The sequence below is a fragment of the Aptenodytes patagonicus genome, unplaced genomic scaffold (assembly GCF_965638725.1).
Source record: "Aptenodytes patagonicus unplaced genomic scaffold, bAptPat1.pri.cur scaffold_69, whole genome shotgun sequence".
NCBI classification, from domain to species: domain Eukaryota; kingdom Metazoa; phylum Chordata; class Aves; order Sphenisciformes; family Spheniscidae; genus Aptenodytes; species Aptenodytes patagonicus.
Genome location: NW_027472018.1, coordinates 297,566 through 312,891, shown reverse-complemented (window position 1 = coordinate 312,891; position 15,326 = coordinate 297,566). Strand labels below are relative to the sequence as shown.

Sequence of the window (15,326 nt, the reverse complement as noted above, 5' to 3'; positions counted from 1 at the left end):
CCCTGCTCCCTTCTGGCAGCTGCCTGTCCCTTGCCTGCAGGGTGTGGGTGGGAGTTTCTCGGGCCAGTGGATGCTTGCAGTACTCACAGAGTTATTCCACCTGATTTCCTTACTGTTGCTACCCTTTTCTCCATCTTTCTTCAGGGACTCAGAGATGCCTTTAGGAGTACCCCAGGCTGTGGGATGAGTCACCGTTGCCTGTTTGCTGTGGGATGGAAGTTTGTCTTTCTGCCAGGGAACTCATTCCCAGCAGCTGGCAGGAGGTAACACAGGCGCCCCATGCTGAGCTTTGCAGGCTGGTGGAGTGAACTGCATAGCCTCCCGGGCCTTGGGGGCCACTGCCAGGCCCCGCTGCGCTGCCTGGGTGCCTGGCCATGCGCGGCCCTGTTCAGCTGCCCTCCTGGTGTGGGGCCGCCCAGTGTCACGGCTTCACTCTGATGGCCTTGGTCTGCGGTCCTGCACGGGCTCTTTGTTGACACCAGGAAGTGCATTTACCGAGACTTTAGTAAGAGAACAGATGAAAGGACTGGAAACTTAAACGTTTGCAAGTGAAATGAAACACAAACCGCAGCTCATCTGTGCTCGGTAATGAGCGCTTCCCTGCCTGTCGCAGCGCGTTTCAGCAGAGTACAGTCAGCGTGTGTGTCTCAGCAGCTGAATCAATGGGTTTCCTTGTGGAAGCCCGTGTCCCGTAGCCCACTCAGCTTGCAATGCCTTCCATTTCACGGTCTGTACTCTCCTCTGGCTTCTTCCCTGTTCCTGTGCAGACACTGAGTCGGTGGCTGCTGTTCATTTGCACTCTTCCATTCAGACCCCTTCCCAAATTTCACTCCTTGTTCTGCCTCATGTCTTTTTATGCCAAGAGTTACTACATCTTAACTTCAGCTGAGTTCTTCCCTGCTCAGGCACCCTATGGTACTATTGATGTTCTTTGAAGTTCACGATATCCACCCATTACATGCTAACGGGAAGGATTTGTCCCGCATCTGTTTTACTAAGTTTTCAGCTTCCACTGTGTTCTTAGATTTCGATAGCGACCACAGGTGGTTGTTCAGGTGGATCAGCAAAATAGCTGCCAGGAGCAAAAATGAGGTATTTGCCCAGAGCTGTCATCTTGTCAGGGTTCTCCCATATTCCTGCGATTTGTTCTTGGTCCCTGGATCCCTACTGAAGTCTTGGAGCAGTCTGCTTCAGTTGAGTGGTGCAGTGACTCAGGATTGCCTGTGTAGCTGGAGGCTGCACTGCTGTCTGCCTTTGGGGGAATTTCTCCTCTGCCCCCAAACTGGTGGGATGGTACCAGCCCTCACACTTGCCTTTGTAGCTTGGTGTGAGACATCCTTCAGCCCCAGTACCTTTCCTGATGTTTGGGTGTCTGTGGGACACCAGCAGGCTCAAATGCTTGTGTCTTTTGTCGCTCAAGAAAGACAGTAACCTCGACTTGTCTCCAACACTAGGCAAACTTATGGGCTAAAGAAAATTATTCTGGCCAGGCAAAAATTACAAACGAGGTTACAGGGAGTATGTAAGATATAAAACACAATTTAGCAAGATTTCTTCCTAGGAGCTTTAGTGTCCATCACCTAACATCCGTAGGGTTTGTCCCAGCTGCTATGGCAGGAACTCAAACTCTACAGCCTCTTCTGAACTGAATCCTTCCCTCAGTCATAGCTTCATAAATGTGCTGATAAGGTTGCTGAAATATCCAGAGCTTAGCCAGGAGAGTACCTCAGAGTGGTTTCTGGACTCCTGGTAGCCTTGTCTGGCTCACCCTCCTGGGTAGCAGGTTCTCTGTGTTGCAGCATCGGCCATCTCTTCCCTCACACTTTGAATCTTTTTGGTTTTTTGACATGGTTCACACATTATGCATCAGTTAAATACTGACTGTACAGGCATTGTTATGCCTGATCCTAAAGTTGAGCTGTCTCAGCAAATTCTCTTCGACTTGTTAATCTGTGCCTTCATCGCAAGCATTTGCAGAACACTTCTTCATACAGTGTTGAATCCATGGTTTGCAGGAGCTGTCTCTGTTAATGGTTCAGAAGTCACTGGCAGGGTGGCACGTTGCTTTGCTTCTCTGTGTCCCTGGTGGTCCCACCTCCCCTGGGACATGACAGCAGAACTCCCTCATTCAGCCCAGGGTTCATCAGCTGGACAGCCTCCGGAAAAGCTCCCTGGCAACGTTCACGTCTCCGGACGGAGTGCCTGGCCTCTTTTACACGCAGAGAAGTACAAGCAGGCCAGGTTCCCACTCATTCTGCGTTTCAGGGTGCCGGCAGCTTTCCTGTCTCCGGACAGGCTTGGGACAGTCTGAGTCCCGTACTTGCAGGGAGGCCACCTGCTCACAGCAAGGCTTTCCTGAAAGCCACAGAGCAGCTGCGTGGCCTCCAGTTCCTCAGTTTGAGCCACGCGTGCTGCCAGGCTGGTGGCAGGTAGGAGCTCAACCCCATGAGTCCCTTTCGGTACTAGGCTCCCTTTCTCCGCTGAGCCGTCAGAGAGCTGGGCAGGCTGCAGAAGATCTGTCGCATGGTGCTGCCCTGTCTCCAGCATGGGGTTAGGGTCTTCCAGACCCACCTGGAGGCGGTGGCCTTCAAGGACATTTTGTCAGGGCAATGTGCCTCCCCACAGGCTTCACCTCCTTGCTGTGGAAGGGTGTTTTGCTCTGACTTTGGGCAGCAGATAGCGTGCTGCAAGCAGGCTGTTGTGGAGCTGCTCTGGAGCCTGGGGTAGCCCTGGCAAGCAGGGGCACTGTAACTTCCTAGAAGCAGCTGCCAGCTCCCCAAATGTGGCTGTAAAGGAGGTCCATCTCAGAGTCCTTCCAGAGCAGGATTTCCCTGCAGCACACTTAGCTGCCCTCAGTCAGAAGTCCCTTGCTCTGCCTCAGAGAGGAAGAAGTTGGGCTGATTCTTGGACAGCTCTTTCCTCTCTTAAAAGAAGTTCTTTTTCATGTGTCTTCTCCCCTTTCATCAGAGATGAGACGGTCCATAGCTTGAGTGAAAGTTGCACCCTTTCTAGACCGGGGTGTGGGTTGCAGTTGCTGCTCTGCCTGCACAGCCTCTTTTCACGCTTCTAACGTTTCTTAACTGCTAGTCTCAGAGTAAGGCTCAGATCCCGTCAGGCACGGCGTGTGCACACGGGTGTTTTGTCACTGAGCACCTCTGGCAGATCCTCATCCCGCACGTGCTTGCACTTTCTGCTTTAAGCAGTAGGTGGGAGTGGAGGAAGTCCTGGGGCCGTCGGATGCCACTGCTCTGTGAGCGTGTGAACTGGGAGGAGGCGGACTGCTCCCTGCAAGGTGTGCCAGAGCTCTCCTAGCCTTCTAGGGGCAGCTTCTTCAATGTGTTTTTGAAGTACTGTTCAAAGATCAGCAGAACTGCCAAAGAGAGCTCAGGCTGCCACATGCCTTGTAGTAAGACATACTGGGCTGCAGATCTGAAATGCTTTTGGTGCAGGTGTTGCTCCTTGGGACCTCTTGTAAGCTCATTTCCAGGTCGTTGCCCGCAGAGCTTGCGTGAGCAGAATGGGAGTGAGCAGCTACTTGTCTGAAAGAAAAGCATCACTGAGATGGTTGCACAAACTGCAGTTAGATCTTCCCCTCTCCCTGAAGTCAAGCGAGTTGTTAGTGAAGATGCAGCGCATTGTCCCGCATGTTCCTGGACATGGGCCACTGCAGCCAAGGCCACGGTGGTCCACAGGCACAAGAGGTGTGTGCCACCCTTGGGGTCTGCTTGGGTAAACCTCAAACCAATGGCAGAGATGGGTTTTACATAGGGCGTGAGCTTGGCTTGTGGCACCTCATGCTTCAGGACACTGGAAAGGCGAGGGCTTGAGTCATAGGGACACACATTCCCGTTGGTATCGTAGCTGTTGTCATGAGACAGGGAAGGGACCAAGTGGGACTTGGTGCCAGGCAGGCTCTGGGTTGTCTTGCAGCTTCGTGTCCGACAGTCTCTGCGGAGAGGAGGGTTCTCGCCAGCAGACTGTCCGAGGGATAGCTGCGCTGGTCCTGTGTTTTGGAGAGGGAGCACGCTGAAGTGTCCCCAGCCATGCCCCTCTGAGAAAAGAGCCAGCTGCTGCTATTCAGGGCTGCGTGGTTCATTGCTGCCTCTGTGCCTTTGCTCCAGACTTTTGTCTGGAAGGGCTTCCCTGGGCCAACAGCCAGCAGTCAGGTGTCTCTGTCCATTTGCTGCTCTTCACTGTTGATTTCAGAATTTTAACATTTTACCAGTGGAAAAACTAAAGCAGAATGAAGGGAAACAGCTTTCCCAGGATCCCCCGATGGGCAGGAGCAGTGCATGGCATAGGATGTCTCCCCTGTCCCAGTCCTGTGCTGCACTTCTTTGCTGCCGGTGCACAAGGCTGCATAGGTGGAAGGTGTTTCCGCAGTCGTGCCCCCAGGCAGCTGCCTGTCTCTGTCTGACTGTCCCGTCTTGTTCTGCCCTAGGCCACCAATGGTGGAGGAGCATTCAGTGACTACTCCTCTTCTGTGCCCTCCACACCTAGCATCAGCCAGCGGGAGCTGCGGATTGAGACCATTGCTGCCTCCAACACACCCACCCCCATCCGCAAGCAGTCGAAGCGGCGCTCCAACATATTCACGGTAAGTGACACTGGGATCAGAGGAGCTTTGGGATGAGTTTTCTGAGGGTCAGGCAAGGAGAGGGGAAGGGAGCAGATCCGCAGCAGTCTCGCCCCACAGGCTTTTGTGCACTAGTCTCTAGGTGAACCTTGCTGTGCTGGCCAGGGAGGGATGGGTGGCAGGGGACGCAGAGCAGGTGCATGGGGAAGTCTCCCCGCAGGAGTGTGCGTGTGCAGCAGGGAGGGAGGGAGCCTTCTGTGTGTGTAGGGACCGTGGTGCTGAGAGCTGCTTCTGGTGAGGGGGTGTGTGTGTGCATGGTGGGGCACCTGAGAGCAAGCCATTCCTTGCACACATAGGAGTGTGCATGGGGTATGCTTGTGTGCGTGTGTGTGTATAGCATGTGTGTGTGTGCATGAGCAGAGCTCCCTGATCTTTACTGGGGAGAGCTGCACTTTGTGCGTGCACAGCACCAGTGACCCCTGCTGTTCCTCTCCTTGGGGCCCTATCCCCTGAGCGTGGCACGAAGCCCCTGGTGACTGGGCCTAGTGTTTGGTGCCAGCTGTGCTGTGTCAAGTGGTGCTGTGCAAAGCCCAGCACATGGCACTGGGCCCCATTTGCTCCAGTACCCAAACCCCGCGTCTGTGTGACTTGAGCAGTGCGCCTGAGAACTGCTGTGGGGCCTGGAGGGAGGGGAGGCATTAGGGAGCCAGCAAAGCCGTGGGCCCCAGGTGGTGCAGGGTACGTTTGCAGCTATTATCTCTGCTGGTTGAATTGCAGCCTGCCTCTCAGCACGCTTTCACACCATGCACACACTCGTCCACGCAGCGCGCACACAGTCCTGCCCACACACTTACCCTCGCTGTTAGTGCAGCCCATGAGTTCACCCTTGCTGTTAGCGCACACATACTCCTAGTCCCCATGTCTAGCATAGATAGCCTCTGTTCCCCATGTAAATGTGCTCCTCTCCCCCTGGTGCCCCTGTAAATGTGCTGGGCTCAGGCCTGTCTCCTCCTCCCCATCTAAATGTGCTTTCCAGCCACCATTGCTCAGTACACCTGTGTCTGCTGTCTGTGGAACTGGCCACCACAAAGTCCTTGTACGTGTTGCACCATGTTACCCTGTGTGAACAGCTGCCATTGCTCTGGACCCAGACCACATAAATTCACAATGCCCCATGCCCCATCCCTCTCACTGCACTATTGGCATCCCAGATTCCCCTGACTCCTCGTGCTGGAGTGTACCCATCTCCCCCAGCTTCTGACATCCTGGAAGCATCTGCTCTGATGTCCTGAATGCTCCGTGCGCTCCCCACCGTTTGCATCTCATACACCTCCCAGTTCTCTGTATGCACGTGTTCCCAGCCCCTCCCCAGCACATGTGCTCACCCCCGCTCCCTGTGCCGCCTGGCAGGTAGGCTGTCCCCCACCAACCTCCTCCTCCCAGCACACACCGCCCTTTGCAGTGGATCCACTGCTCCTGACGCATGGTTGTTTCCTTACTAGCCCTCCCCTCCTCTGTGTGCTCACGCCTCCCTGAAGATGCCCTGTAGGTCTCCTGTTGTTGATGATCATGCTTACTGTTGCACTTCAGTGCTGATGGATGCTTCTCCCTCCCCGCCGTTTCTCTTGCTCATGCTTGCTGCTGTGCACCAGTGCACGCGGGCGCTTATGCACTGCCACCCATCCTTCTGCTCGCCTACGCGTCGACGGGTTCTGGACTCGCCGTCAGCTCATGTTCACGCTCTCTCACTTCTCCTGGAGCCCCGTGCTCAGCTCACTTGATGTGGGCACACACTCATGGGGGGAGGAGGAGGGCAGCTTGCTGTGGGGCTTATGCTTATTTGCTGTGGACGTCATCATCCTTCTAGGGCTCTCACTTGCTCACTCATTCTGGGCTCAAGCTTGCTCGCTCTCACTGTGGGGCTTACCTGTGCTCATCTGGGCTTGCGCTCACTCGCCGTGGTGCTGGGGCTTACACTCACTTGCTTGCTCTTGTGCTGGTGCACATACATGGCTCACATTGAAGTCTTCACCCCATTTGGTCGTGGCAGCAGCAGCAGCTCCCGACACCTCCTCCCACAGTGGGACAGGGCCAGGAAGAGCAGGGAAGGGAAAGGAAGGCTGTTTTTCTGCCGCTAGCTTTTCCCAGGCAAGCAGCGTAGGTGTAGCCAGCAGCCCCCGTCCTTGCGGGGTCCCCCAGGTGGGCACAGGCCTCTCCAAGGTCCAGCGCTGGGCAGGGCCGTGCTCTGCTCAGTTCTGGGAGCAGTTGCAGCCCCAGTCCCAAGCTGTGCCTGGCTCCTTCACGTTCAGTCCTCCTCCTCCTCTCCTCCTCCTCCTCTCCTCCTCCTCCTCTCCTGCTCTCCCCTCCTGCTCCCCTCCTGCTCCCCACGCCGGATCGCACCCTGCCGCCGCAGAGGCGGGGGTCTGCGTGCCGGAGACCACCAGGTGGAGACAGACTCTGTCCGAAAGGCACCCACCCTGTCCCCGCTAGCTGGAGCCCAAACCCCAACTGCTGCTGCCGCCGGCGCCTCGCTCCGTGGCCTGTCTGTCTGCCTGTCCGCTGGCGCCCATCGCTGACAGACTCGTGTCCGTGTTCTGAGTATAACTTGCCAAACTCTTTATTCTTTCGATATTTGCAGATATGTGCCACTGTTTCCAACTTTTCATCAACAAAAAGGCCTTTCCAACTCCTTCCAAATTAGAAGATCCAGGTGGTTACACACGGCACCTCTGTACAAATTCTCTCACTTTTCATTGCCTCTCCAGGGCCGGATAAGGGATGGGCACTGGGATTGATCTAAGATTAGAGGCTCGCCCGCCCTCCAGCCAGCATGGGTCCCCCCCTCGGAGACACGCAGGAGCCTTTTAAATCCCCCCAATGTAAAGTCTAGGAAGCGCTGAGACGGCCTGCGCCTGCACTTTAAGCTGGGACATTTCTGGGCCTGCTGGATGCTGTCTAGGCACTTTCCATGCTTGGGGATACCAGGCGGACGACCCTCATGGGATGGGAAGACCTGCAGACCCACCGGGACCGGGCGACAGCAGCGAGTGGAGCTGGATGGGCCAAAAGACGCTTTGCTGCTGCCTGCGGGAGCTGCTGTTAGCGCCTGCCGCTAGCACTCAGCTCCTTCCTCCCTACTGCACCTCCTGCAGCCTGCATGGACTCCTGCTCCTCCTCCTCTTCCTCCTCGCAGCAGAGCAGCCATCTATGTCTCTTTAGTTTTCTTCTCTTTCAATCTCTTTGTTTTGTTCTGGGCCCAAAAGCAAGTGAATCGGTGCCCCAGGCGCGTGGGGCTCGTGTCCCTTTCTGATCCAAAGCACATGGGGCGCTCCTGGACTAAGGGGGTGTGTAGGACGCTCCAGAGAGACGCTGACGCTGCCCTTCTGCCATTGTTGTGATTCTGAATGTATTGGTTGTGCTCCATGCCGTGTATGACTTGATATTTTCCTCTGTCCTAAGCACTTTGAATGAGTTCTGCTCAACAGACTGTATATTTCATATTGTATTTATTGGAGTTTGCTCTCACCGCAGCTGCCCTTGGGGGCTGGCGGGTTTTGCTCTCAACTCTCTAGACGTGTGATAGATATTTATTGTCCATGCTCTTTTGTAAGGGGCTGGTATCTCTGCCCGGTGACCTGTGCTACTTTGTATGGTGCAAGTGTGTTAACAGAATAAATCTGTTGGATTAGTAGAGGTGTGAGTTCCTTCACTGCCTTAGCCTCTCCTGCTTCCATCCATGCTCCACCTGCATCCCATGCCATTTCTGTCTGTCGCCATGTCCTGTGTGCCCCTGTGGGAGGGGGGGTCAGAGGTAGCCCCGTTCTGCTAGGAGGACAGCTTTGCTTGCAGTTTTGGGGGGAGAGGACAGCTTGCCAGGGGACAGGTGGTGGGGAGGCTGGGTCTGGAGTGTCCCTAGAGGGGACGGGCAAGACGGTGGCTGCTCCATGCGCTGGGAGGCCTGGCCTGGGGGAGAGTGGTCTGGTCTGGTCTGGCAGCCCGCTGGGGATGGTGGGGCCATGTGTTTCCATATCCTGTGCCCCTGTCTCTAATGGACCTGTGTCTCTTCTCTTCCAGTCTCGAAAGGGTGCGGACCCGGAGCGGGAGAAGAAGGTGCCGGAGTGTAAAGCGGACAGTATCGGCAGCGGGCGGGCCATTCCCATGAAGCAGGTTCGATCCTCCTCCCTTCACCCCCATGCAAGAGCAGGCTCCCTGGGGAGGTGCCACGAGGCTTTACGGTGTGGACTGGTGTGCCTTCGCTCTGCACGAGGCACGGGAGAGTGCAGAGGAGCTGCGTGCCTCTCGGCCTGGCCGACCAGGTGCCTTGGGGGGCTGCACACCTGCCTGGACCCGAGGAGTGCTGTGCCGGGGGTGTTGGCATGGACTCAGCGCTGTGTGCGGTGCTGGGCACGGAGCAGGGGCTGCTCTGGCTGGCTGGCAGAGCGGTTCCAGCAGAGGGCATCCGCGCCCCGCACCCGCTTCGCGGCCCCCCAGCTGCAGCCCCCCTGCTGCAGCGCTCCTCTCGTCTCCTGCGCCACTCTCCTGCTTCTGCTCCACACCAGCCCAGCTGCCCTCTGGCAGGACAGGGAGACTCTCCTCATCATGGGCAACGGCAAAAAGCAGCAAGCACAGCGCCTGCGCCGTGAGCCGTTGTGAATCAGAGGGAGGCAGCTGCTTGCCCCAGCAGCAGTGCATTCGGCTCCTGGCTTCCAGGCAAGCTCGAGCTGCCTGGAACCAACCCTGAGCATTGCCTGCCCCCGTGTCCATTGACTGGAAAGCAGCGACGAGTAATGTCCGGGCGCTCCAGCAGCACCCAAGTGAACCAAGTGCTATGGGTTCGCTGGATGGTGTTTCCACCATGATTTCCTCGCACTACTGGCAAGGCTCATCCGTACACTGCTTTGCAGCACCTGGCTGTGCCTCTGCCTTGCACCCTGTGCCCCCTGTTGTGAATCCATTTTTCTTCCCATGGCCCTAGCTGGCCTCTCTCTGCCCTGTCTGCCTACACGCTGCCAGAGCTGAGCTGCTGTGCATGTGGGGCCGGTTACATCTCTGCGTCGCAGGAGCATTGGTCAGTGGGGCGGGAGGGCAGAGTCTGCATCCCAACCAGGTACTGTCTCCCTGGTACCGTTTTGTGCTGAGTATTCACTGGGGAAAGAGATCCCTGGGAAGGACTCAATGAGGCCAGGCTGACTGAGGAATGGGGTGGTGGGTCGAAAAAGAGAGACCCTGCTGCTGCTGGAGCTTCCAAAGCTTCCTGCCCTTTTTCAGTCCATATAGTAATACTGTGAAAGGTTTGCGAAGGGCTGTTGTCAGTGCCACTGGGACAGTGCTGGAGACAGCAGTACCGATGCAGGGGAGCGGTGCTGGAAGGAGGTCTGCACTAGGGAGGGCAGCATTCTGAAGGTTGGCTCTGGGGCTGGAAAAGAGCAGTGGCAGGGGGAGCAATGCTGGGCACTGGGGCAGGGGCTGTGGGGCCTTGCACGTGGAGGCTCTACTTCCAGAGTGCCAAAGGTTTGCACAGCCGCAGCAGGACGGGGCATATCAGCTGCATGCCAGATCATGCCCCTTCTCTCTCAGCAGCACAGGTCCTTTTTTTTAATCTCCTGGTTGGAGCAGGGATTAAGGTTCCTTTAACTGTTTCTTCCACCGCTTCTGCTGCTCGGGTGCTTGTCCCTCTGTCCACACTGCTCCTCTCATTTCCAAGCAGAGCTGGCTGCCTCTGCACACACTCCAGTAGGGACCGTGTGCTGGAGACGATGGGCATACCTGCTCCAGCACCACCTAGCACTGACCTAGAGGGCTGTGAGGTGCACAGTCCAAGCCCTGCCTCCTGCCATGTATGCTGCCTTTTGGCTGCAAGTCACCATGGTGGGTAGTTGGTTTGTGGTGGCAGCGCCTGTGTGCTCTGATTTTGAGTCAGCCCTGCATGGCAGGCGGTGGAAGCAGTGGGCAGTTGTTCTGCGGGGAGGCTGAGACCAGAGCAACTGGAGCCTTGAGCTAGACCTGACTTGGCTCCCCAAAACCATGCTGCTGACTGCAGGAGGTCTGGTTGTGGGAGGTCCATGGCCTTTTATTTCTGGACCTTTGGGTTGCTTTTTCCAGGATTTCCCTTCACTCAGCAGGGCGAGATGCTTTCTTTACCTGCTCCTGTGTCTCTGTGTGTTGCTAACTGGGCCTGGCCTTGTTCAGTGTGCTGGAGATTGCATTGTGTTAGTGTAATTATTAAGTCGTTCCTTGCTGTAGGCAGAGCAGTGCTGTTACCGTGTTGAACAGGTGGAGAACTGAGACAAAGGCCTAGGTCTGCCAAATAAAGCTTGCACATCATTCTTGTGCTTTGCAAGAAGTAGGTGCCAAACTACTTGCCTGGTCCAGGACCTAAGTGAAGTGATGAGTTTGCACAGCAGCAGCTCGCCAGGAGAGCGTGGGGCAAGACGTTACCTTGTGAGATCTGGGTCCTTGCCTGGGCTCAGGACTGGGACCTCCCATAGCCAAAGCTGCAGGAGGTGATTTTGCAGAGGAGATCCTGGCCGTCTTTTTACAGTAACATGTACTGACACTGGGGGAAGCAGTGTCTTGTCTAAAAGGTAGGCACCAGTTTATGCAAATGGCTCTCCCTCCCTGGGCTCTAACTGACTGTGTTACACCATACCAGAGCTGCTGGCCCTGAGGCAATGCTTAGGCCATAGAACACTGCTGTGACCTGTCTCTTGAGATGCTGTGGCACTCTGAAATTGCTGGCCTCCCACTGCTTGAATTAAACAGTTGTGCTACAGCATCTTAGGAAGGCACAGAGCTTTGTTCCTAACGGAGAAAACAGGCCAAAATCCACATGCAGGTTATGGGGGATGGGGTTGGTGTAAACATGCAGTGTTGTAGATCCAGAGTAACATCAGAGTGCTGCAGTTCTTCTCTATCACCCCTGCTGTGGCCCTTTGCCAGGTCATCCCTCCAGGAGGAGCAATGACTTGGTACCACCAGTGTGAAAAGGAGCAAAGACTCTCAGGAGCTGTACCTCCATATCACAAAGATTCAGGATAGGTGATGATTGCTGTGCTCTCTGATATGGACCTGCCCTTTCTGCAAGATTGTAGAGATCTCATTGCTTGCCATCTCTTTGAAGGGCAGCAAAAGAGCAGGGCCTTTAGCTAGTTTTACTCTTAGGTGGTCTGGTGATCCTGCCCAGCCATAAAAGAGCAGAGAAGCCAGTCATTTTGAGGGCTGTAGAGTGGCAAACATGCAGGGTCTTCTGCCTGGGTGCTTGGCCAGTTTCAGACTGCTTCACTTCCCTCAGCATGTGCACTGCTGAGTTGATGACAACAAATGCTGTGTTTGGGGTGCTGCAGCCACTGGTGGATAACCTTGGGAGCAGTTTGTTTCCTCTGCTTGGAAGAACAAGACTGGTGCATGCTTAAGTTACCTAAAGATAGTTGAAGTCAGTGGGTGATGTGGGGCAGCAGTAGGGGTAGTTGCCCTGCAGACTCCTTTCGTAAAACCTGTGGCTGTGATCGCTGTGACCGGTGCGTGATCTCTTCCTGGACTTTGCGGGAAGAGGACTAGCACTAGGGACTGCTGGCCACCTTGTTTGGCACTCACTACTTTGGGTTTCTGCACAGAGACAAGTCTGATGGCTGGGAAGGCTGACTACAAAGTGGGAGGCTGGGTTGGATGTTGCAGAAAGGAGAAACGTTGGGTGAAGACTTTGCTTGACTGAGAAGGGACGTATGCTGCCACGGAGGTATGGTGGCTGGCTGTCACTTGTCACCACCTTCTCCAGCACAACTAAGAATGCCTCTGGGTGACCTGCTCTATCTCCCTTATGCCCCATGCACACCTAGAAAAGATGGAAATCCCCAATGGGACAGGTGAGACCATGAATGTTGGGACTCCTTTATGCCTAGGACAGCACCTCCTCTCCCTCCAGGCTGCGGAGGCAGCCAGTGCCTCTGCTGGGGCTGCTCTGCACCGTGGACTCGTGATCCCTTTGCTGCAGTGTCCTTTCGGTGATACGTAGGTTCGGATAGTCTTGCAAGGTCGGGAAAGCTTCTTCATAGCTGGACGCATGTCTCTGAGAAGTGGGTTAATTAGGCCGGGAGACTAAGCTTCCCCAGCTGTTCGTTACTAGGAATGAACTCCTAATTGCACATGTACCAGATTCTTTCTGGGAAGGCTGTGCTGAATGCACAGGCAGCCCAGGGATCCCCAGGTCCCTGGCCCGGCTCAGTTTGGGCCATGCACTCCAGCAGGGCCCAAGGCGGGTGACTCCTCCTCCTTGGGAGCTGGGATCATGCTGGGAGCTTAGATTACATTTAAATTGCCATTTGCATTTTCCAATCAATACGCGACTTTACAATTAAGTTTGGTGTTAAAATTCTTAGCAAAAAGTGAGTGGAAGGGAGATTTGTGGAGTAAACGAGTCCTTTGGGGGCCATCGCTGCTCCCTGCTTCATTACGCTGCATATTGCTGCTGCTGCTTTTACTGTGCACCACCACAATCCAAATACAACACAGAGACACTCGCGCTGGCCAACAAAATGCCGGGAAAGAAAGGAAAAGTGGGGAGAGGAAGAGGGTTGGGTTCTCTTGCCTTTCATCTCTGGCAGCTTCTTTCCTTCGTGCAGGACTTCCACCCTCGGGAAGCAACTTGTGGAAGAGTTACTTCTTGTAAATCTTGCCATGGAGAAGCAGAAGGATCTTGAGGTGTGGCAATGCGTGCCGGTGCAGGGGTCTCAGCAGACCTGAGAAGCCCGGCCAGGAGGTGCGTTGGGGTGCGTGCACAGGAGCACGATGAGGACGTGCGTGGAGGGGATGAGTTCAGCTGTGGGGATGCACCTGCCTCTGGTCTGTTCTCCTGCATTTCACCTGGCTGTATCCTCCCTGCCACTTCTCACTTCTCTCTGAGCTGCTCTGGGGGCTTTCCTCCAGGAAAACCAGAGTTGTCTGGATGCTGCTGGGCCAAACCACCACATTCTGCCATCAAAAAGAAGTTGGGCTACAGAATTGTAACCTTGATGCAGTCAGCACAGCAGCACTGTTAAAACCTGGAATGCTCTCAGCTTCTGTCCCCTGCCTCTTAACCTCCAATACAGCAGCAAATAACAAGTCTAACTGAGCTCTATCCCTTGATTCATCTGTTTCTTGCAAATGTTCGGCCTTAAAGGCCCCTTTCCCCTCCCCCCCATTTTATTAGATGTTTACTTAGACTGTGTAGTTGCTCCCAGTTTTGGACTCTTGTGTCTTCTGGCTTGAAAAAATGGGATGCCAGTGCTCGATTCTCTGTTTCCAGGTCTGGTTTTGCTTGTGTTTCAATTTGCAAAGTTCCAGATTTGTAGTTGAACTAACTGCAGCTGAACTCTTCTCTGCAGACGACACATTTTTGGGGCTTGATAGAAGATGCAGCAGCCTGAAAGTGTTGAACTAGGTATTTTTGTAGTACCAAGGTGTATCAAGTTGAAGACAGATCAAGGGAGAGGAGAGGCAGACGGAGTCGTTTTGCAGTATGTACTGGCAGGTCAGACTGTAGAACTGAGCCAGGTTTAAGGCCAGAAGGGATAATTATGCCCAGAAGCCAGAGAATTTCACCCAGTGACTTTGAGCCAAATTTGTAACTTCAGTCTGGTCTGGAGCAGATTTGTTTGAAAGATATCAAACAAATGTTCTCAAATACAGAAAATCCACCATTTATCTAGATTAGCTGGTGTAATATTAAACTGTCTTTATATGAGGAGGAATAATAATTTTCACACACCATGTGGGAAATGTGTGGTCCAGCAGTGCTGCTAGAGAAGATGATTTTGTGAAGGTCAGACCCAGAGCAGAGCCAGCCATGTCCTGGCATTGAGAAAACACAGGTACTGCTTGCTGCGTGTGAGAGGATGGCTTACGAGACCTGAGAAGCAGTCTTGCCTCCAGGCACGGTAAGGCCTCAAGTGGGCTGCTGTGTCCCAGTCAGGACACTGCCCTTCGAGCTCTGGGACAGCTGGAGACTCTCCGGGGTGAGCAGATTAATGCTTTCAGAAACATGTTCTGCAACGCAGAAGTGACAGATTTGGGACTGCAAGTCCAGAGGAGAGAAGAGTGCATGGAGATGTAATTGCAGTCTTCAGATAACGTTAAGGGCTGCTGCAGAGGGCACGGGACTGCTCTGAGTGGTCGCCATGACAGGACAAGTGCTGCGCTGCCATTTCATCATGGAGGTGCAGGAAACATGGGGGTCTGATGTCCAGTGGGGAGGAGCACAGTCTCCGTCACTGGGGGTTTTTATGAAGAGGTTGGAGTGATGCGGGTACACCTGAGCCTGCCCTGGGGAGGGATGCGGTGAGGTGACCTCCGAACGCTCTTCCAGCTCTGCTTTGCTGTGATAATATCACACCTGGAGGTAATACCATCTGCCCTGTCCAACCTGATAGTCCACTGCTCCTTCACTGGCCAGGTTGAGTTACCTTCCTAACTGAACACCGGGAGCTCAGGAACTGGTCAGCGCGGCGCTCTCCAGCCCAGAGAGCCCACTCTGCAGGGTGGTCTGGCAGTCTGTCCCCAGGTGCAGGACCTTGCACGAGTTGTGCTAAAATCCACACTATTCTCAGGAGCCCAGTTTGCTAAGTGATATGAGGCAATTTGTGTTAACGACCAGTCACTGCATTGATTTATGCTATGCAGTTTCTATGTTTCCTTGAAGTTTTCTGGGTTTGTGTTTTCTTTGAGCTCGTTTGGGGAGGACATTGATTAAATAGTGTGAATCAAATGCAGATTG

The 15,326-nt window shown here is 54.5% G+C and overlaps 1 protein-coding gene across 3 annotated transcripts in view; it reads left to right on the top strand.

The window, feature by feature from the left end:
- The window catches only part of AGAP3 (ArfGAP with GTPase domain, ankyrin repeat and PH domain 3), a 159,313-nt gene that overhangs the window by 82,807 nt on the left and 61,180 nt on the right, over window positions 1-15,326 (top strand). For 2 of the 3 annotated variants that reach the window (XM_076363547.1, XM_076363546.1), the window contains exons 8-9: window positions 4,442-4,597; window positions 8,651-8,743. In XM_076363547.1, coding sequence (XP_076219662.1) covers window positions 4,442-4,597; window positions 8,651-8,743 — 249 coding nt within the window. Of the gene's footprint in view, window positions 1-4,441; window positions 4,598-7,214; window positions 8,268-8,650; window positions 8,744-15,326 lie in introns of those variants that run through there. The other variant, XM_076363548.1, reaches the window with a different exon arrangement.